Genomic DNA, 21,820 nt, shown 5'->3' on the forward strand with positions numbered 1-21,820 from the left:
TTTACATTCAGTGTGATTATCAATAAAGATGAATTTATTGCAGCCATTTTATTATGCTTTTATTTTTTTATGTATTTTTAATGTTTCGTCATTCTTTACTTTCTGTGCTTTCTTTTTGTGTATAGATTTTCTTTTCCTTTTGTTTATTATTGTTGCTTTTTTGTTTACTGAGTCTTTGTTTTTCTTCTGTGTTTTGTTTAGTAGATTTATTAATTTTCTTTTTGATTCCCGTGCAGTTTACATTTGACATCTTACATTTAAAATCATCTGTTATATCTTGAAATAGCCTTAACTTCCTCCTCATATGGAAGTTCCATAACTACACCAATCATTCCACCTTTTGTTTTGATGTTTGTGTGTTGTCTATACACTATGAAAAGAAGAGAAAAATACATACAGACACAGTTGAAAAGGAATGTCCTTGATTCTAATTTCCACAAAGCAGCTAAACTAGCCATAAACTCTCTGGCTTAAAACCCCTTTACACTTATAGTTAAGTCCAAACCTCTTCCTATTGCTTTTAAAGTTCTGTGTCATCTGGTCCCTATGCTACCTCACATACTGCCATTCTGCCCCTCATTCTCTAGGCTGCAGTCATACTGGGTTTCTGCAAGATTCTAGAATGGCAAGTGCTTTTTTTCCTCCCAAGGGCCTTTGCACCAACCATTCCTTGAGCCTGGAATACTCTTCTCCCAGCTCTTAACATGGCTGCCTCTTTATCATCTGTGAGCTCAACTGTTTCTTGCTCAGAGAGGTTTTCTTTGACCCATCTACCTAAAGTAGGATCTTCTCTTTTCTATTTTTTTTCCTGCTTTGTCTTTATTACAAAAAGTATTTATTTCATTTATTCATTTATTTAATTTGTTCTCCCACTAGTAAGGCTTTGGAAAGGACAATACCGTGTCTATCATGTTACCATTTTATTCCTAGTATTTGTACAGTACTGATCATATCAACTGTTGAATGCACGAATACGTGCTCTTTGCCAGAGATGATTCTGCTTCCCAGTATGATTTCAGTGGGACCAAATGATGTTGTGCAATAGAACTTGACTGGAAGCCAGAGACCAGGATAATAACCTCAGCATGTCCACTAACTAGCTGTGACCTTAGGCAAGACACTTAGCTTACTCAGACCTTGGCTTTTTCATCTGTGTAATAAAGTTGTTACCATAGGTGATGTCTAAGACCCCTTGTAGCTCTAAAAGTCCATTGAGTTTACCTACAATTTATTACTTGTTTTAAAGCAACATATCTTAGAATTGAATGAAGATCAGAGAAGTGAGACCCAGAATCTTACATGAAAACATTTTCTAAAGTTACAGTGAAGGGTTTTGACAGAGAAGGCTGATCTTTATTCTTAATGGGTTCAGGAAATGTTACCTGTATTAAGCAAAATGAGTTGATGTAGGGTCTCGTCTGATCTACTTCCTGGGTCCCTTTTACCTACTACTGTCACTTCATGTGTGGGAGGATTGTTGGTGGTTCATTGACTCCTTCATTAGCATGTGGACTCCTCAAGGGCTTCTTGCACCTGACCCAGTACCTGGCACCTAATGTTCTCCGTAAAGGTTTGTTGATTTGACGGGAAAAGAACTGAAGAGCCTGTGTGGACCAGCCTCCCCAGGGCAGTTCCTGAGGACACTGTGAATTAAACGCGGAAGCAGCCTATTGGCTACCAAGCCCTGCAACACCCAGAGTGACCCAGGCAACCTGACACCCACTGACTAGATAAGAACTCTGGAATTATTCTAATAATAGTTATCAAGATGATAATGATAATAATAGCAGCCTCTGCAGGTTGTGTGCTTACTATGTGCCAGGCACTGTGCTGAGTATTTTTCATGCATTATATAATTTATCCCTCACTGTAACTCTCTGAAGTAGGGACTGTTACAACCCCTTCCATTCAACAAATGTAGAAATGGGCTTAATAAAATTAAGTACCTTGTTCAAGGTCTCATGACCAAACTGGTTCAGAGTCTTATGTGTTTAACCACCTGCCAAAACTGTCTTCTGAGGGTAGCTGGATGAGTAGGAGGTGAAACAGACTCTGTGAGTATAAGGTGAAATGCTCCTAGAGTGATGGTGATAGATCAAAGGTAACACAAAATTAGAATCAGAAGTGGAGCAAAGACAGCTCACTGTACCTCCTTATGCTTCACCTTGGCAGAGCACAGCTCGTGGTTCCTAACCCAGCATGCATATCAGGGTCACCTAGGCAGCTTGCTCAATATTCTAGTCCTCAGGCTATACCGTAGAATTTCTTAGGGTAAGCGTGGGTCATTGTATGTTGCTAAACTTTCCAGGAGGAGTCCTAGTGGTGCAGTGGTTAAGTTCTCACTGCTAACTGAAAGGTCGGCAGTTCGAACCCACCAGCAGCTCTGCAGGAGAAAGATGTAGCAGTCTGCTTCCATGAAGGTTACAGCCTTGGAAGCCCTATGGGAAAGTTCCACTCTTTTATAGGGTCACTATGAGTTGTAATCAACTCGAGGGCACACAACAATAACAACAGACTTCCCAGGTGACCTCTGCTTTTCAGCCTCTGACTCCCATTACAGAGTCAGAAAGCAAATGATCATTTTATCCTCGCCAGGCTGTTGATTTCTTCAATGCAGCATAAAATGCAGAAAACAAGAGTTACACTACATGATGCTGGGTGTCATGGATTGAATTGTGTCCCCCCCAAAATACATGCATCAATTTGGCTAGGCCATCATTCCCAGTATTGTGTGATTGTCCCTTTTGTCATCTGATGTGATTTTCCTGTGTGCTGTAAACCCTATCTTTATGATGTTAATGAGGTGGGAGTTATGTTAATGAGGCAGGACTCAATCTACAAGATTAGATTGTGTCTTAAACCAGTCTCTTTTGAGACATAAAAGAGAAGTGAGCAGAGAGACATTGGGGAACTCATACCACCAAGAAACAAGAGCCAAGAGAATAGTGCATCCTTTAGACCCAGGGTCCCTGTGCTGAGAAGCTCCTTGACCAGGGGAAGATTGATAACAAGGACCTTCCTCCAGAGCCGACAGAGAGAGAAAGTGTTCCCCTGGAGCTGGCAACCTGAATTCGGACTTATAGCCTCCTAAACTGTGAGGGAATAAACTTCTCTTTATTAAAGCCATCCACTTGTAGTATTTCCGTTTTAGCAGCTCTAAAAAAAAAAAAATTTTTTTTTTTTTTTTTTTTTAGATGACCAAGACACTGGGGAGCACCCATCCAGAAATGCGTTGTTAGATGCTTTGTGTAACATAGCCCCCTCTACTGTAGATTGTTCAAAAGCCAGCCATGGAAATGAGCACAAAAGCCGATATTATTAGGCAGTTTTCCTGTTACCAGGGTCTTTTGAAGTAAAGACAGTTTATGTCAGTAGATAAACATACCTCCAGGTTGGGAGCAGATGTTTCTGCATGCACCAGGGCCTACAAGCCAGTGACACTCATTTTCAGACTTCAACGATAATAGACCCATGACGTGGCATGCTCAGGGCGGGTTGTCCAGCTCAGGGCAGGACGAGGGTATAGGAATTCATTTTCAGCTGCCTGCAGTTGGTTGCTCTCCCCAAATCCAACCACTGCCCTGTTCTTTCTCTACTTGGTCATTTTTGGTGGCCCCTGACTCATGATGACCCCATGTACAATGGAATGAAATGCTACCCGGGGTTGCAGACTGGATTGTTGTTCCATAGGGTGCTCATTGTCTGAAGTTTTAGAAGTGGATCCCCAGGACTTTCTTCCTAGTCTGTCTTAGTCTGGAGCTCCACTGAAACCTGTTTAGCATCACAGCAACAAGCAAGCCTCTGTGGACAGATGGGTGGTGGCTGGGAATCAAACCAGGTCTCCTGTACAGAAGGTGAGAATTCTACTACTGAACCACAGCTGTTGTGGTGGTGAATTTCCTGCTTTTACTTTTCCTACTTTGCTAGTTGGCACACGTCATTTATCCCACCTGCTCTTGCAAAAGGCTGTGTGTGTGTGTGTGTGTGTGTATGTCATATATATATATATAAAACAGTCCTGAAGCTGCAGAGTCCGTGTAACCAGATTCTGATTTTCCCCTTCCACATCCCCCACTGTACCCACAGAGTGATAGATGAACTTGAATTAACTTGATTACCCAATTTTTAAAAAGTTGTCATACCCTGTTCTGCACAATGTCACACCAGGTGACCCTTTAGTCAAAGTGATGCCAAAGAGTTATGGTTGTATGAGAGCATGAACTGAGAGCATGAACAAATACCTTTTTTTCTTGTACAGTGAAACTTGTGAGAACCGGCACTCAAAAGGACTGCCTTGTTTTTCTGGATCGCACAAATTTTCCGCCTTTGACAAGTTGCCGTCTTACCATTTTTCTGTCATTTGTTTTAGTGGAAAATATTTGAGTTTTCCTTCTCTGACAGGTTTCTGCCTTACACAGGGTCCAGGTTTCACAGTTTTTACTGTAGTTTAAAAAATGCTTTCAAATCCAACATCTCATTTTAAGGAAATATATATTATTTGCAGTTTTCTCATAGAGTTTTATTATTATTAACATTAGCAGTTATTCAGATACTTTCTTTCTGTTGTTAAATACCTTTATTCCTTGGAATGGGGGGTGGAGAGCTTGAACCTAGATGTTGTGAGTTGCCACGGAGTCAATTCTGACTTACGGTGACCCGTGTGTGTAGAGTAGAATGGTGCTCCACCAGCTTTTCAAGGCTGTGACCTTTTGGAAGCAGTTTGCCAGGCCTATATTCTGAGGCAGCTCTGAGTGCGTTCAAACTTCCAACCTTTAGGTTAGTAGTCGAGTGCTTAACCATTTGTGCTACCCTGGAACCTACTGAACCTAGACAAAAGGGGGAAATAAAAGTAGAATCAAGAAAAGCAACATGAGAAATACTTGACAGAACAACTATTGGTCTCTACGCATCTGGAGCAAAAGAGAAAGAAGGAAACCAAACACTCAAAGAAGAAACTAGTCTATAGGACTAATAGTCTACATGAACCACGTCCTCACCTACCTTGAGACCAGAACAACTAGGTGGTGTCCAGCTACCACTGCCAACTGTTTCGACCAGGGACATGATAGACGGTCCCAGATAAAATGGGGGAAAAAGGTAGAACAAAACTCAAATTCTAAACAAAGGCCAGACTTACTGGACCAGTTGAGACTAGAGGAACCGCCCAAGACTGTTGCCCTGGGATACCCTTTAAACTTGAAACTCAAACCACCCCTGGAGGCCACCTATCAGCCAAAAGACAGAGTGGCTCATAAAGTAAATAATATCACCCATGAATATTGTGTTCCTCTAAACAATCATCTAAATGACACCTAACAGTCAACACATACCCTAGACAAAAGAAATAGAAGGTAAGGGGGGACGAAGAAGCTAGACTGATGGAAATAGAACAACCAGAATGGAAATAATGAGAATACTGACACATTGTGAAAAGTATAACCAATGTCACTGAATAATATGTATCCAAACCAAAACCAAACCCAGTGCCGTCGAGTCGATTCCGACTCATAGTGGCCCTATAGGGCAGAGTAGAACTGCCCCATAGAGTTTCCAAGGAGCACCTGGTGGATTTGAACTCCCAACCCTTTGGTTAACAGCTGTAGCACTTAACCACTACACCACCAGGGTTTCCGAATAGAAATTGTTAATTGAGAAGCTAATTTGCTATGTAAATTTTCTCCAAAATCACAATAAAATACTTAAAAAAGAAATACTTGACAGAAAGTTTTTAATTTTTTTTTTTATTGTTGTACTTTAGATGAAGGCTTACAGAACAAACTAGCTTCTTATTAAACAATACACATATTGTTTTGTGATGTTGGTCACCAACCTCACGACATGCCAACACTCTCTCTTCTCGACCTTGGGTTCCCTATTACCAGCTTTCCTGTCCCCTTCTGCCTTCTCGTCCTTGCCCTTGGGCTGATATGTGCCCATTTAGTCTCATTTTGTTTTATAGGCCTAATTTTGGCTGAAGGGTGAACCTAAGGAGTGACTTCACTACTGAGCTAAAAGGATGTCCAGGGGCCATACTCTCTGGGTTTCTCCAGTCTCTGTCAGACCAGTAAGTCTGGTCTTTTTTATTTTTTTGTGAGTTAGAATTTTGTTTTACATTTTTCTCCAGCTCTGTCCAGGACCCTCTATTGTGATCCCTGTTAGAGCAGTCCGTGGTGGTAACTGGGCACCATCTAGTTGTCCTGGACTCAGTCTGGTGGAGGCTGTAGTACTTGTGGTACATCAGTCATTTAGACTAGTCTTTCCCTTGTGTCTCTGGTTTTCTTCATTCTCCCTTGCTTCCGACAGGGTGAAACTAGTAGAGTATCTTAGATACCACTCACAAGCTTCTAAGACCCCAGACTCTACTCACCAAAGTAGAACGTGGAACATTTTCTTTATAAACTATGTTATGCCAGTTGAGCTAGATGTTCCCTGAGACCACAGTCCCCACAGCCCTCAACCCAGTAATTTGGTCCCTCAGGGAGTTTGGATGGGTCTATGGAGCTTCTATGACCTTGCCTTGGACACGTTGTACTGGCTTCCCTGGTTTGACGGAAAGTTTTGTTTGAAAAATGAAAGAATAGAAAAGTGGGGGTGAGATTGTCAAAGTGAGAGTAATTAAAGCATCCCTTTCCTTGTATTACCTTAGAATATATACATTTAGGTCGGTGTAGTTCAACGTGGGTTTTATAGTAAAAATACATGACCTGGCATAAATTACAGTCCTTCTGGACTGAAACTGATGTTTATTGATTAGTTAATATTGTGTGAACAATTTGTTTCCTGCACATCTTGCTACTTAGCAGAGCTGTGATCTGTGACAGGAAATGAGACATAAAAAAAATATGACGGAACAGCTGGATTTGAGCATTTGTGTGTGGGAGGAAGTCAGTGGAAGCAAACTTAATGGATACTTGGATCAGCCCAGTGATTACAAAATCAAATGAATGAAACCCATAAAATAAAAGTCTGTAATGAACGGACTTGTGATGGTTCAGTTCGGGCTTATGCAGTTATAATTTGGTCTCACAGTAGAAGAGTTAAAAGTGTAGTTTTGGGTTCAGACCCTGGCTCTGCTGCTCAGGAGCTCTGTAATCTTGGGCAAATTATTAAAACTTGCTAAGATTCAGTTTCCTTAACTGTGGAAATAGATTTTTATTAGAATGAATGAGGTAATTTATCTCAAGTTACTCAGCACAGTGCCTGGGAGTGTAATAAGTACTCAACATGGTTTTAATAATAACTTACACTTATACAGCCCCTACTGTGCACCAGATTTTCTTCTAAGCCCTTTGCAGACATTACTTCATTGAACTCACAACAATGTTACTACCCTCATTTTATAGATGTAACTGAGGCAGCTATTCTTAACTACCCTCATTCTGTAGATATAACTGAGGCACAGAGAGGGTAAGCAACTTGCCCAAGGTCACACAGTGACTGTAAGTTGCAGTGCTGGTATTACAACCTAGGCAATCTACCTGCAGAGCCTGTGATCTTAACTACTATTCCATATTGCCTGTCCTAGTAGTTTGTAGAGTAAAAATAATGCAAATGACATTTAAAAAGAGATCCAAAGGATCCCTGGAAGATGGCACAGTGAATAGCAGTACCAAGAACTCCTACCCCAAATTGCAATGAAAAATTTTTGTAATAATTCCAGACAATAAACACGTTCAGCAGAAAGCAGTTACCAACAATAACAGTAACACCACCACCCATGAATCTGGCTGTTCCCAGATGTGGGCCTACTGCCATCAACACTGTAGAATGGAATGCAGAAGAAACCTTTCCTCCGTCTGTCCATTCTATACCATTGGATCTACAGCTTGAGAAAGTGCAGTATTTTAAAGCAGCCTTGGAATCATACCTGCTTGTCACTACTCCCTGCCCCAGACTTCTATAGTGCAGTTTGTAGGTAGCCTCTCCTGAAGCACAAGAAGCAACCCTTAGTACTGTAGTTACGACTGACTCCTCCCTCCGTCATGGTCTCCAGCTGTGGGTCTAGTTCCACACCGGAGGATGCATTTGCCAGGGGGCCATCTGGCTGGGATTTAAAAGTGGCCCATTATAACAGGCAAGAAAAAGACAGCTTGGGTGCTGGTGGTGCTGGTGGTGGTGGTAGTTGCCATCAAGTTGATTACAACTCGTGTCGACCCGGTGTTGACAGAGTGGAACTACTCCATAGGATTTTCTTGGCCATAATCTTTACAGAAACAGATTGCCAGGGCTTTCTCCCATGGAGCTGCTGGGTGGATTCGAGCTGCCTGTGTGTGTGTGTGTGTGTGTGTACACGTATATAAGAAGAAATTAATGAGTCCTGGTGTCACAGTGGTTAAGCACGTAGCCGCTAATTGAAAAGTTGGTGATTCAAACCGACCAGCCGCCCTGTGAGAGAAAGGTGTGGTGGTCTGCTTCTATAAAGATTACAGCCTTGGAAACCCTATGGGGCATTTCCACCCTGTCCTGTAGAGCTGCTATGAGTCAGAATCAACTTGATGGCAACAGGTTTGGTTGTTTTGGTTTGGTGGTGCAATAGTTAAGACCTGGGTCTGCTCCTGTAAAGCCTTAGAAACCCTGTAGGGCAGTTCTACTCTGTCATATAGAGTCGCTCTGAGTCGGAATCAACTCTTGGCACCCAACAACAAGAAATTGAAAGAGGAAAAACTGTGACGAGAGACTTTAACATACAGTAGTTAGTAAAAATCACATGTAAAATCCATACAATATAACTGATAATGTGACATTAATAGATATGTATTGAACATTGCATTTTTCAGAGAATTTTAAGAATTTATGGACCATTTGCAAAAACTTTTTCTATGCAAGTCTCCAAAGAAAAATGCAAAAAAAAAACACAAAAACTCAGTAAAACAGAATCCACCAGAAAAGACCTCGCCCTGCAGCTGCACCCATCTGTTCCTTGCTCCCTCCCTTACAGAGACACAAGTGTCTGTCTGCCATTCCGAGGCTAATTAATCCCTCCATCTGTGTTCTGGATTCCAGCCCCTGTGCTTCCTCAGAGATCTCACTCCGTCCATCATCCTCTCTTTTTTACTACCCTCCGCACCCCCTATTCCCATATCTCTCTCTCTCAATCTCTCACTCCGGGTTCTTTCCCATAATGATTAAACATGACCAGGTCTTTCCCACCTTAAATACAAATATCAAGAATGTGTATATATTAAACAAACTCTTCCTTGATTGTCCACATCTCCTGCTACCACCGTAATATTTCCACCCTGGTGGTCCAGCGATTAAGAGCTTGGCTGCTAACCAAAAGGCTGGCAGTTGGAATCCACCACCCACTCCTATGGGGCAGTTCTACTCTGTCCTATAGGGTCACTATGAATCAGAGTTGACTTGATGGCAATGGAATTTTTTTTGGCTTATACTGACAAACCAGCACCCGTCTTTCAGTTTGTCATGCTGTGGTGGCTTGCATGTTGCTATGATGCTGGAAGCTATGCCATCAGTGTTGCAGATACCAGCAGGGTCACCCATGATGGCCAGGTTTCAGCAGGACTTTCAGACTAAGAACAAAGGCCTGGTGATCTACTTGTGAAAATGAGCCAAGGAAAACCTTATGGATCGCAACAGAACATTGTCCAATGTAGTGCTGGAAGATGAGCCCTCTATGTTAGAAGGCACTCATAATACACAGTAGCTGCATCCATGAACTCACACACACCAGTGATCATGAAGATGGTGCAGACCAGGCAGTGGATCTCTCTATGACACGTCAGGTCTCCGTGAGTCAGAGTCATCTCAATGGGAACTAATAACAATACTGACAAAGGTTTTGGAAAAACTGTTCATACTTGCAATCTCTACCTTTCCGTCGTCATTTCCTCTTCCAGTCATAGCTTCCTGTGCCTTCTACTCAATTGCAACTGCCTTTCCAAAGCTCGGTAATAAACCCTTTACTGCTTCGGCTAAAAGACACTTTAAAGTCCTTGTTTGTGGAGCATTTAGTGCTTTTGATCCTCCTTTCTCCTTCTCGAAATCCTCAACTTCACCAGCGTTCTCACATCACTTCTGGCCAGAGCTGTTGTTGTGTGCCATTGAGTCGATTTTGACTCATAGCAGCCCTATATGACAGAAGAGTACTGCCCACAGAGTTTTCTAAATTGTGATCTTTACAGGGGCAAAGCGCCAAGTCTTTTCCTCTGCAGAGCTACCGGTGGGTTCAAACCACCAACCTTTTGGTTAGCAGCTGAACGCTCAACCATTGCACCACCAGGGCTCCTTTGGCCAGAGCTGTTTCCTACAAAACAGTAAAGAAATACTGAAAACATTTGTGATGATGGAACATTTCTCTCTTCCTGCCCTTTATGATCTCGAGTTTTCCCTCACTTTGCCCTGCATCGGTACTGTTCAAACCTTGGTTCACAACCAGCGCCATCAGCATCACCTAGGAAGCAGCTGTTGCTGTTGTTGGGTGCTGTTGAGTTGATTTTCGACTCATAGCAACCCCATGCGACAGAGTAGAACGACTATATATGGTTTTCTAGGCTATAGTCTTTACGGGAGCAAATTGCCATGTCTTTCTCCCACAGAGCAGCTAGGTGGTTTGAACCACTAACCTTTTGGTTAGTAACCAAGCACTTAACCATTGCACCACCAGGGCTCCTTCTAGGGAAGACTGCTGAAACAGAAAACCAAACCTGTTGCCGTAAAGTCAGTTCTGACTCACAGCGACCCTACAGGACAGAGTAGAACTGCCTCATAGGGTTTCCCAGCCTGTAATTTTTTAATCATTATAGAAGCAGATTGCAACATCTTTCTTCCCCAGAGTGGCTAGTGGGTTCAAACCACTGGCCTTTCAGTTAGCAGCTGAACACTTAACCACTGCACCACCAGGGTTCCTTGGGAGGCTGGTAGAACTCGTACCTATTGCCTTCGAGTAGATTCTGACTCACAGCAACCTTGTAGGACAGAGTAGAACTGCCCCATAGGATTTCCAAGGAGCGGCTGATGGATTCGAACTGCTGACTTTTTGGCTCACAGCTGAGCTCTTAACCACTGTGCTACCTTGTAGAAATTCTTGAGCTTCACCCTGAACTACTGAATCAAGATTTCTGTGGGTGAGGCAGGGGTCTGTGGTTTAACAAGCTCTGCAGGTGATTCACATGCATGATACGTTTGGGAGGTACTGCCCTATAAAACTATTACAGAGACTTGTATAGATGTATCAAACTTCACTAAAGGGTGGAATTACAGCATAGGAGGGGAAAATATTTAAAACTATTTGGTTTAGATTGCTTTTTCCGTAATCTAAGGGTGTTAAACCACTCTACAGAGAGGTTCCCTCACAGGATGCCCTCAGTTCCTGTCTTCTCACAGCTGACCTACAGTTCGCATTTCTCTCCAAAGATAGTCTTGTGGGCCAACAGGGATCCATCTTCCTCTATGCAGCAGAACATTTTTCCTAAATTTGAGTTGTTTTGGCTAAAATAAAACCCCAGGGGTCCTGGTCTGAGAGGCTTCCCCTGGAGTGTGGAATTGTTATATAGGGTAATTGTTGGAATACTCACACACATCCCCCAAATCTACACACACTGATAGGCAAAGGCTTCTCAAAGACATTATAGCCTAAGTACACAAAGACTGTGCAAGGGAGTGCTAAGCACAACTGAGCCTTCTTATTTATATGTATTTTCAAAACAAACATATGCATACATATAACATATATTAACCCAGTGCCATTGAGTCAATTCCAACTCATAGCAACCCTATAGGACAGATTAGAACTGCCACCATAGAGTTTCCAAGGAACGCCTGGTGGATTCGAACTGCTGACCTTTTGGTTAGCAGCTGTAGCACTTAACCACTACACCATCAGGGTTTCCATATACATACATATTTATAAAAATTTAGGAAAAATGTTTATATATATATATATATATATATATATATATATATATATATATATATATATAAACATAAACCCATTGCTGTCGAGTCCATTCTGACTCATAGCAACCCTGAAGGACAGAGTAGAACTACCCCATAGAGTTTCCAAGGAGCACCCGATGGATTCGAACTGCCAGCCTTTTGGTTAGCAGCCTTAGCTCTTAACCACTATGCTACCGGGGTTTCCAAAATGAGGATAATGCCCTAGCAGGGACTTGAACCCCAGACAATCAGATTAAAAGTCTGGTGCTCTACCAACTGAGCTATCCAAGCTACTATATATATATATATATATATATACATATATTTATATATATATGTATGTATGTATGTGTCTGTGTGTGTGTGTATAAAATATGCTTGTAGAAAATCCAAAATATCCAGGCAAAGAAAAAGAAAATGATAAAGATATCATATAGTCAATTACACTACCAAGAGGTTCCAACTGTAATTATATCAGTATGTATCCTTCCTGGTGTGGGAGGGGGGTGAGAGGAGGTGGTTGAGTATGTATAATAGATATTAATAATTTACTATTATTGTAAAATTAATACTTTTTTGGTAAAAATTTCAAAGGGTACCAAACCCATTGCCGTGAAGTCGATTCTAACTCATAACAACCCTCTAGGATGGAGCAGAACTGTCCTGTAGGGTTACCAAAGAGCAACTGGTGGATTCAAACTGCTGACCTTTTGGTTAGCAGACGTAGCTCTTAACCAGTACACCACTCGGGCTCCTCAGAGGGTACAGAAGAATGTAAAGTGAAACGGAAAAGCTAACCTCTACCACCCCATGAGCTCTTACTCAACTCCAATTAGTAGAGAAAATTGAAATTCCTTTGAAGGCGCTCCAACCCTGTTCTGCCCTTGCCTGTGGCTGCCAGGTGGCTGGTTTTCACCTCCATTGTGGGCTGCTGGTTTTCAAGGCTACCACAGAGCTAGGAAGGTGAATGGGAATAGGGCAAGGTAAAATGCCACAAAACTTGTTGTTCTTACTGAGATTCAGTCGTTTCCCTTCAATAACTGCTCTCTAGATTGCTGCAAGCCTTTGGTTAATTTTCAGTTCTGAAAAATTTGGTGCTGACAGTTTTTGCCAGTATTCTCATTGCTTTTATGGAGGTAAGCATTTTGGGAGGTCCTTAATGCGCCGTTTTTGCTTGCTTGTTGAAATTAGTCTCTAAGTAATGTCTGTATGTTGCATTTGGATGGTATATCTCAATTCTCTTAATGTATAAGTATCAACTTCCTCTTTTTTTCCTTGAAATTTATTTCTTTTTGCTTTTTTCAATTTGTATAATTTTGTTTTTTATTGCTGTAAAATTATATATGACACATTTGCCAGTTCAATGTTTTTCACATGTATAATTTAGTAACATCAATTACATCCATCCTGTTGTGCTACCGTCACTAGTATCTGTTGCCAACTTTTCTGTCACCATAAACAGAAATTCAGTGGTTCCTAAACAATGAGTCCTCCTCTCTCCCTCCCTCTGTCCGTGGTAACCACTAATAACCTTTGGTCTCTATACATTTGCCTGTTCTAGATATTTTTTTTAAATAATTTTTATTGTGCTTTAAGTGAAAGTTTATAAATCAAGTCAGTCTCTCACACAAAAACCCATATACACCTTGCTACACACTCCCAATTACTCTTCCCCTAATGAGACAGCCCACTCTCTCCCTCCACTCTCTCTTTTCATGCCCATTTTGCCAGCTTCTAACCCCCTCCACCTTCTCATCTCCCCTCCAGGCAGGAGATGCCAACATAGTCTCAAGTGTCCACCTCATCCAAGAAGATCACTCCTTTGTCCAGTCCAATCCATGTCTGAAGAGTTGGCTTTGGGAATTCTAGAAATTTTATATAAGTGAGATCATATAATATTTGTTCTTTTGAGATTGACTTCTTCAGTCAGCATGTTTTCAAGATTTATACATGTCGTACCATGTTTCAGGACTTCATTTCTCATTAGGGTTGTGTAATATTCCATTGTCTGTACATACCACATTTTGTTTGGCCAGTCATCTGTTTCTACGTTTTGGCTACTGTGAATAGTGCTTCAGTGAACATTGGTGTGCGTGTGTCTGAGTGCATCACTGCTTTCAAGTCTTTTGGCCATATACCTAGGAGTAGAATTACTGGGTCACATGGTAGTTCTATGTTTAACTTTTTGAGGAACTTCCAAATTGTTCCCTACATTGACTTTACCGTTTTGCATCCCTATCGCAATGGATAAGGGTTCCAATTTCTCTACATACTCAGTAACATTTGTTGCTTTCCATTTTTTTGTTTGTTTTTTGTGTTTTATCCATTGCCATAGATTGAATTGTGTCCTCCCAAAATATGTGTCAACTTGGCTAGGCTATGATTCCCAGTATTGTGTAGTTGTCCTCCATTTTGTGATTTGATGCAATTTTGCTATGTGTTGTAAATCCTAATCTCTGCCTGTGCTTAATGAGGCAAGATTAAATTATGTTAAAGAGGATTAGGGTGGGATTCAGCACCCTTACTCAGGTCACAGCTCTGATCTGATGAAAAGGGAGTTTACCTGGGGTGTGGCCCACATCATCTTTTATAGAAGATAAAAGGAGAGAGAAGCAAGCAGAGACAGAGGGACCTATGCTGCCAAGAAAGAAGTGCCAGAAGTGGAGCATGTCCTTTGGACTCGAGGTCCCTGTGTTTAGAAGCTCCTAGACCAGGGGAAGATTGATAACAATGACCTTGTCCCAGAACCAACACATAGAGAAAGCCTTCCCCAGGAGTTGACCTTTTACCTCCTAGACTGTGAGAGAATAAATTTCTGTTTGTTAAAGCCATCTACTTGTGGAATTTCTGTTATAACGGCACTAGATAACTAAGACAGCCATCCTAGTGGAAGTGAACTGGTACCTAATCATTATGGTTTTGATTTGCATCTCCCGAATGGCTAATGATGTTGAGCATCTTTCATGCATTGTTGGCTATTGAAATATCTTCCTTGGTGAAATGTCTACTCAGATCTTTTACCCATTGTTTTTTTTAATTGGGTTGTCTTTTTATTGTTAAGTTGTATGAGTTCTTTATATATTCTGAACATTAAACCCTTAACTGATATAAGGTTCCCCAAAATATTCTCCCAGTCCGTATGTTGTCTATTCACTTTGTTGTTAGAGTGAAATTTATTTTTTCAGCAAACTGGCCATTTTTCCTATAGAGTTCCCACAGTTTGTATTTTTCTGATTACATCCCCATGGTGTGATTTAACATGTTCCTCTGTTTCTACATTTCCTAGAAAGAGTAGTTAGATCTAAAGGCTTGTGTTATGTACTTTTTATTGCATTGTATTAGGAGGCATATAATATATGATTGTCTCTCTTTTTCTGATGTTGTAGCCATTAATGATCCTGCCCTAAATGATGATATCCTATCAGTCCTTTATTTATGAGTTTGGATACTTCTATAACAAGAAACTTCCCTTAATCAACTGTTGGTTCCCTGGAAGAATAGTTTGTACGGGAAAGGCATGGTAAATGCATGATTCTTTTTAGTTGCCAGCTTTCAAAACAGTGAGCTCGTTCCTAGCATCCTCAAAATGTAACCAGTGACTTTAAGTGTTATTATGAACTCATGGATTTTAACATATTTCTTGTGATTCATTCTTGAAGTTGTTATTCTTATTAATGCTCAAATTGTCCATCTGAAGACTCTTCAAGTTGACTCTTGAGTAATTTTGATATGACTCAAGTAGTCTTTGAGCGTCTCTTTGCTTTCGTTAGGCAAAGATGTTCCAGGATTACCTTTTTCATTTTCTATTCAGACCTAGAGTATTTCTCCAAAAAGCCCTGATTTTATTTAGTAGGAAATAGTATTCAGAGGTACAATATGGATGTGAGGAATGTGCACTGATACTGGGTTGGTCATTGTTTTTAGGCTTTTCGGCAGACAGAACTAGGAAATACTATAGAACACACACATATACACACTTACTGATTAAATACTTATTCAGATTCAAGAAAGCTATTTATCTATATGTTTAATATCTGGACACTTTCCTGAACTTTTTGTTTTTCATTGTAATAGTTTTGTTCCTTTTGAATTTTTAACTTAATAGTCATATAATCTATAAATAATAGGATTTTTAAATTCCTCTAGGGTCGCTATGAGTCGGAATCGACTCGATGGCACTGAGTTTTTTGTTTTAATATATATTACTACTAGTTGTTTATTTTTTAGTTACACTGACAAAGATCTTCACAGTAGTGTGGAAAAATAAGGGTGATGGTAATTCTTGCTTTGTTCCTGGCTTTTGTAGAAATGATTCTAATGTTCTACCATTAAGAGTATCAAGTCTGCCCATAGCTTCTGACTTTCTTTATCAAATTGGGAATGTTTCCTTCTATCCTTGCCTTTAATAGGAGTCTTATCAGTAACGTATGCTGAATTTTATCACTTACCTTTCTATATTTATTAAAATCATCTTATTGTCTTAACTTCTCTGATCTGTTAATACAATCCATTATGTTAAAAAATTTCCAAATGTTGAATCATTTTTGGAGCATATTCTATTTACTCATGGTGTATAATTCTTCTTATACAGTTCTAGAATTGATTTACTTTGTTTTATTTACGATTTTTATACCCATAGTCATAATTAAAATTTGTTCTATATTTATTTTTGTGCTCTCTGTGTTTAACATGAGTATCAGAGCTCTGTCGACTTTATAACATGAACTGGAAACCTTTCAGTCTTCCCATTATCCAAGAGTTACCTGTTTGTTTAAGGTTTTGCAAAACTCATCCAGGAAACATTTTTGGCCCTGGTCTTATATTTCCTTTATGCCTCCTTTCTTTTATAAAAATGTTTATTTTTAGTTTTTAGCCTTTACGATTTTTATTTGATAAGTAGCACATGAATACAATTTTTAATAGAAAAATCAAACAATATAGATTAGATTCTTCTTCATGTCCTTACTCTCACTGCCCTCCCAAGAGGTGAGTGCTGTCAGTAGTTTAGTGGAAATCCTTCCATTCATTTAAAGGATTAAATTATTAAAATCCCATTCTGTTATTTACTAATACACAGTTACACAGTATACTATGCATGTATACACCTTTATATGTATACAGTATCATTCTATGAATTTACACACAATATAATGTAATATATTTACATGTATATGTGGCTACAAAATATATATGTACGTATACATAAAAACATAATACTTATATGCATATACTTCTATAAATGGGATTACATCATATGTATTGCTTTCTAACTTATTCTTTTTTACTCAACAATTTATATTGGTGATTTTTCCATATTAGGCCATGTAGCTTCTTATCATTACTTTTATCAGTTGCAGAATATTGCTTAGTATGAATATACCCAAACCAAAACCCAAATCCGTGGCTGTTGAGTTGATTCTGACTCGTAGTGACCCTACAGGCCAGAGTAGAACTACCCTGCAGGGTTTTCAAGGCTGTAAATCTTTACAGGAGTAGCCTGCCACATCTTCCTCCCACAGAGTGGCTAGTGTGTTCAAACCACAGACCTTTCGGTTAGCAGCCAAGCACTTAACCAGTGCACCATAGGGCTCCTTACTATGAATATACCATTGTTTATTTAATCATTCCCATATTGATGGACATTTAGGTAGTGTTCATTATTTTCTGTTACATATATATTAAAAACAAATGACACCTATGCTCATCCAAAGACTTCACCAAAAGAGTAAAAAGACTACCTCCAGACTGGGAAAAAGTTTTTAGCTATGACATTTCTGATCAGCACCTGATCTCTAAAATCTACATGATACTGCAAAACTCAACTACAAAAAGACAAATAACCCCATTAAAAAATGGGCAAAAGACAACTCTTCAGTCATGGATTGGACTGGACAATGGGTTGGAGAGGGATGCTGGTGAGGAGTGAGCTTCTTGGATCAGGTGGGCACTTGAGACTATGTTGGCATCTTCTGCCTGGAGGGGAGATGAGAGGGTGGAGGGGGTTAGAACCTGGTGAAATGGACACAAAAAGAGAGAGTGGAGGGAGAGAGTGGGCTGTCCCATTAGGGGGAGAGAAATTGGGAGTGTGTAGCAAAATGTATATGGGTTTTTGTGTGAGAGACTGACTTGATTTGTAAACTTTCACTTAAAGCACAATAAAAATTATTTTAAAAAATGGGCGAAAGATATGAATAGACACTTCACTAAAGAAGACCTTCAGGTAGCCAACAGATACATGAGGAAGTATTCACGATCATTAGCCATTAGAGAAATGCAGATCAAAACTACAATGAGATTTCATCTTACTCCAACAAGGCTGGCATTAATCCAAAAAACACAAAATAATAAATGTTGTAGAGGCTGTGGAGAGATTGGAACACTTATACATTGCTGGTGGGAACGTCAAATGGTACAACCACTTTAGAAATCGATTTGGCGCTTCCTTAAAAAGCTAGAAAGAGAACTACCATATGATTCAGCAGTCCCACTCCTCGGAATATATTCTAGAGAAATAAGAGCCTTTACATGAACAGATATATGCACACCCATGTTTATTGCAGCACTGTCTACAATAGCAAAAAGATGGAAGCAACCAAGGTGTCCATCAACGGATGAATGGATAAATAAATTATGGTATATTCACACAATGGAATACTATGCGTCAATAAAGAACAGTGAGGAATCTGTGAAACATTTCATAACATGGAGGAACCTGGAAGGAATTATGCTGAGTGAAATTAGTCAGTTGCAAAAGGACAAATATTGTATAAGACCACTATTATAAGACCTTGAGAAATAGTTTAAACTGAGAAGAAAATCTTCTTTTGTGGTTATGAGAGGGGGTAGGGAGGGAGGGTGGAAGAGGGGTATTCACTAATTAGATAGTAGATAAGAACTACTTTAGGTGAAGGGAAAGGCAACACACAATACAGGGGAGGTCAGTACAACTGGACTAAACCAAAAGCAAAGAAGTTTCCTGAATAAGCTGAATGCTTCGAAGGCTAGCATGGCAGGGGTTTGGGGACCATGATTTCAGGGGACATCTAAGTCAATTGGCATAATAAAATCTATTAAGAAAACATTGTGCTTCCCACCTTAAAGAGTGGCGTCTGGGGTCTTAAACACCAGCAAGCAGCCGTCTAAGATGCATCAATTGGTCTCAACCCACCTGGATCAAAGGAGAATGAAGAACACCAGGGATACAAGGTAATTGCGAGCCCAAGAGACAGAAAGGTCACATGAACCAGAAACTACATCATCCTGAGACCAGAAGAACTAGATGGTGCCTGGCTACAACGGATGACTGCCCTGACAGGGAACGCAACAGAGAACTCCTGAGGGAGCAGGAGAGTAGTGGGATGCAGACCCCAAATTCTCATAAAAAGACCAGACTTAGTGGTCTGACTGAGACCGGAAGAACCCTGGTGGTCATGGCCCCCAGACCTTCTGTTGCCCCAGGACAGGAACCATTCCCGAAGCCAACTCTTGAGACATGGATTGAACTGGACAATGGGTTGGAGAGGGATGCTTGTGAGGAGTAAGCTTCTTGGATCAGGTGGACACTTGAGACTATGTTGGCATCTCCTGTCCGGAGGGGAGATGTGACGGTAGAAGGGGTTAGAAGCTGGCGAAATGGACACGAAAAGAGAGAGTGGAGGGAGAAAGTGGGCTGTCTCATTAGGGGGAGAATAATTGGGAGTGTGTAGCAAGGTGTATATAAGTTTTTATGTGAGAGACTGACTTGATTTGTAAACTTTCACTTAAAGTACAATAAAAATTATTTAAAAAAAAAACAACCAACCCTGAAAGAACATTTAGCAAATGTTAAATGCATTTATCTCTGGGTGGTAAGGTTAGAAATAGTTTGAGATTTTTTCCTTTTGTTTATCTGCATTTTATAATTTTCTATAATAAACAAGTATTTCTTATTTAGTAAAACTTATAAAAAAGTGAACAACTATATTGATATCCTTTCACCGAGCAACTCCATCCCAAGTTTATAGTAAAGAAATTATTTTTTATAAGTCAGGCAAATAAACAATAAACATCTGCTCTAAGTAATTCATATCATTGATAATGTACTAGTATCATTTAAAAAGAAACTTAATGTTAAAATAGGGGACTAACCCATTGTGGTTGAGTCGATTCTGACTCATAGAAACCCTACAGGACAGAATAGAACTGTCCTATAGTGTTTCCAAGGAGCACCAGGTGGATTTGAACTGCTGACCTTTTGGTTAGCAGCTGTAGCTCTTAACCATTACGCCACCATGGTTTCCAAATATTTTATATGTGAGCTTAGACTGTTATGTGGCCATAAAAATGAAATTATTACACTACATAACAATATGAAAAAATATCCATGAGAACCAGAAATTCTAGGTAATTACCTAGATCAGGGGTCATTAAGTTTTTTCTGTAAAGGATCAAATAGTAAATATTTTAGGCTTTGCAGGCTGCATTTCTCTATTGCAGTAACTACTCAGCACTATTGTTGTGGTAAGGAAACCCTGGTGGCGTAGTGGTTAAGTGCTACAGCTGCTAACCAAAAGTCGGCAGTTCAAATCCACCAGGTGCTCCTAGGAAACTCTGTGGGGCAGTTCTTTTCTGTCCTGTTGGGTCGCTATGAGTAGGAACAGACTCGATGGCAATGGTTCAGTTTTCGATTTTTTTTAATTGTTGTGGTTGAAAGGCAGCCATAAACAATATGTAAAAGAATGGGTGTGACTGGGTTTGGCCTGAGGGTCCTAGTTTGGGACTTCAAATCAAGCTTTGTGAGGCCTGGGCTGTTGTTGTTCGGTATGCTTGAGTTGGTTCCATCTCATAGCTACCCCATGTGACAGAGCAGAACTGCCGCTTAGGGTTTTCTAGCCTGAAATCTTTTTGGAAGCGGATTGCCAGGTTTTTCTCCCATGTCGCTAGGTGGCTTCCAACTGCCAGCCTTTCAGTTAGCAGCCCAGTGCTTAACCATTGTACCACCAGGGCTCCTTGAGGCCTGGGTAATGAAGGTAATTGAGGTGATAGGTGATATGAATACTATTAATGTGCGTTATGCATACATAGTAGTGCTTCTGAAAGATTCCTTGACTTTACAAATGGAAGTAGAATACTGGTAAGAGCACTTTGTAAGTACCCTTCGTTTTGATTGACTTCTTTATTTCGATGGGCCTTTAGTGCACGAAGGAACTCCGGGTGGTGCAGAGGTTGAGTACTTGGCTGCTAACTGAAAGGTTGAGAGTTCAAACGCACTAGCCACTCTGTGGAAGAAAGGTGTGGAAGTCTGCTTCCGTAAAAATTACAGCCTTGGAAACCCTATCGGGCAATTCTGTTCTGTCCTGTAGGGTTGCTATGAGTTGGAATCAACTCTATGGAAATAGATTAGCGCATAAGTTTTACTACATTGGTCTTATTTACGTTCTTTCGTAGGGGAAGAAAATGCCATTGCTGTCCCTTTGGGAAGTCGCAGTGTGAGAATTACAGTGAAAGGGCCTGCACATCTCTGTAAGTAGAATTTAATCTTAACGTTTTTTTAATTGCTGAAAGTTTATTTAGCCCAAACAAATTCTTTGTCTCTGTGTTAATGGCTTGGTAGACAAACATCTCAGGGACTTTTTGCCCACCACTCTAAACTAGTCTGCATCACCAGAGAAATTATCTATATCCTGAATTTTTCTTTTTTCTGTGCCCCAGTGAGAAATATACCAGTTTGGAATTAATCCCCTCATGGGAGAGAAAATCAAGTTATTTTTGAAACAAACTGTTTTTATGTTGAGAATGTATTAGGAATTGAGATCTGGAGATTTTGGCAGTTTGGGTCAAAAAACCCAAAAAATTTAAAACAGAACCTTATCAATGAATATAGCTGAGGAGGACAAGCTTGTTGCCAACATACATCGTGACTTCTGGTCTATGGAGCCCTGACAGT

The 21,820-nt window shown here is 40.2% G+C and overlaps 1 protein-coding gene across 4 annotated transcripts in view; it reads left to right on the forward strand.

Moving 5' to 3' along the window:
* The window catches only part of ADAMTSL3 (ADAMTS like 3), a 416,580-nt gene that overhangs the window by 198,830 nt on the left and 195,930 nt on the right, over nt 1–21,820 (forward strand). For all 4 annotated transcript variants that reach the window (XM_064267196.1, XM_010593790.3, XM_064267194.1 and 1 more), the window contains exon 8: nt 21,322–21,396. In XM_064267196.1, the coding sequence (XP_064123266.1) occupies nt 21,322–21,396 (75 nt within the window). The remainder of the gene's footprint in view (nt 1–21,321; nt 21,397–21,820) is intronic.

Source organism: Loxodonta africana, chromosome 13 (assembly GCF_030014295.1).
Source record: "Loxodonta africana isolate mLoxAfr1 chromosome 13, mLoxAfr1.hap2, whole genome shotgun sequence".
Taxonomy (NCBI): Eukaryota; Metazoa; Chordata; class Mammalia; order Proboscidea; family Elephantidae; genus Loxodonta; species Loxodonta africana.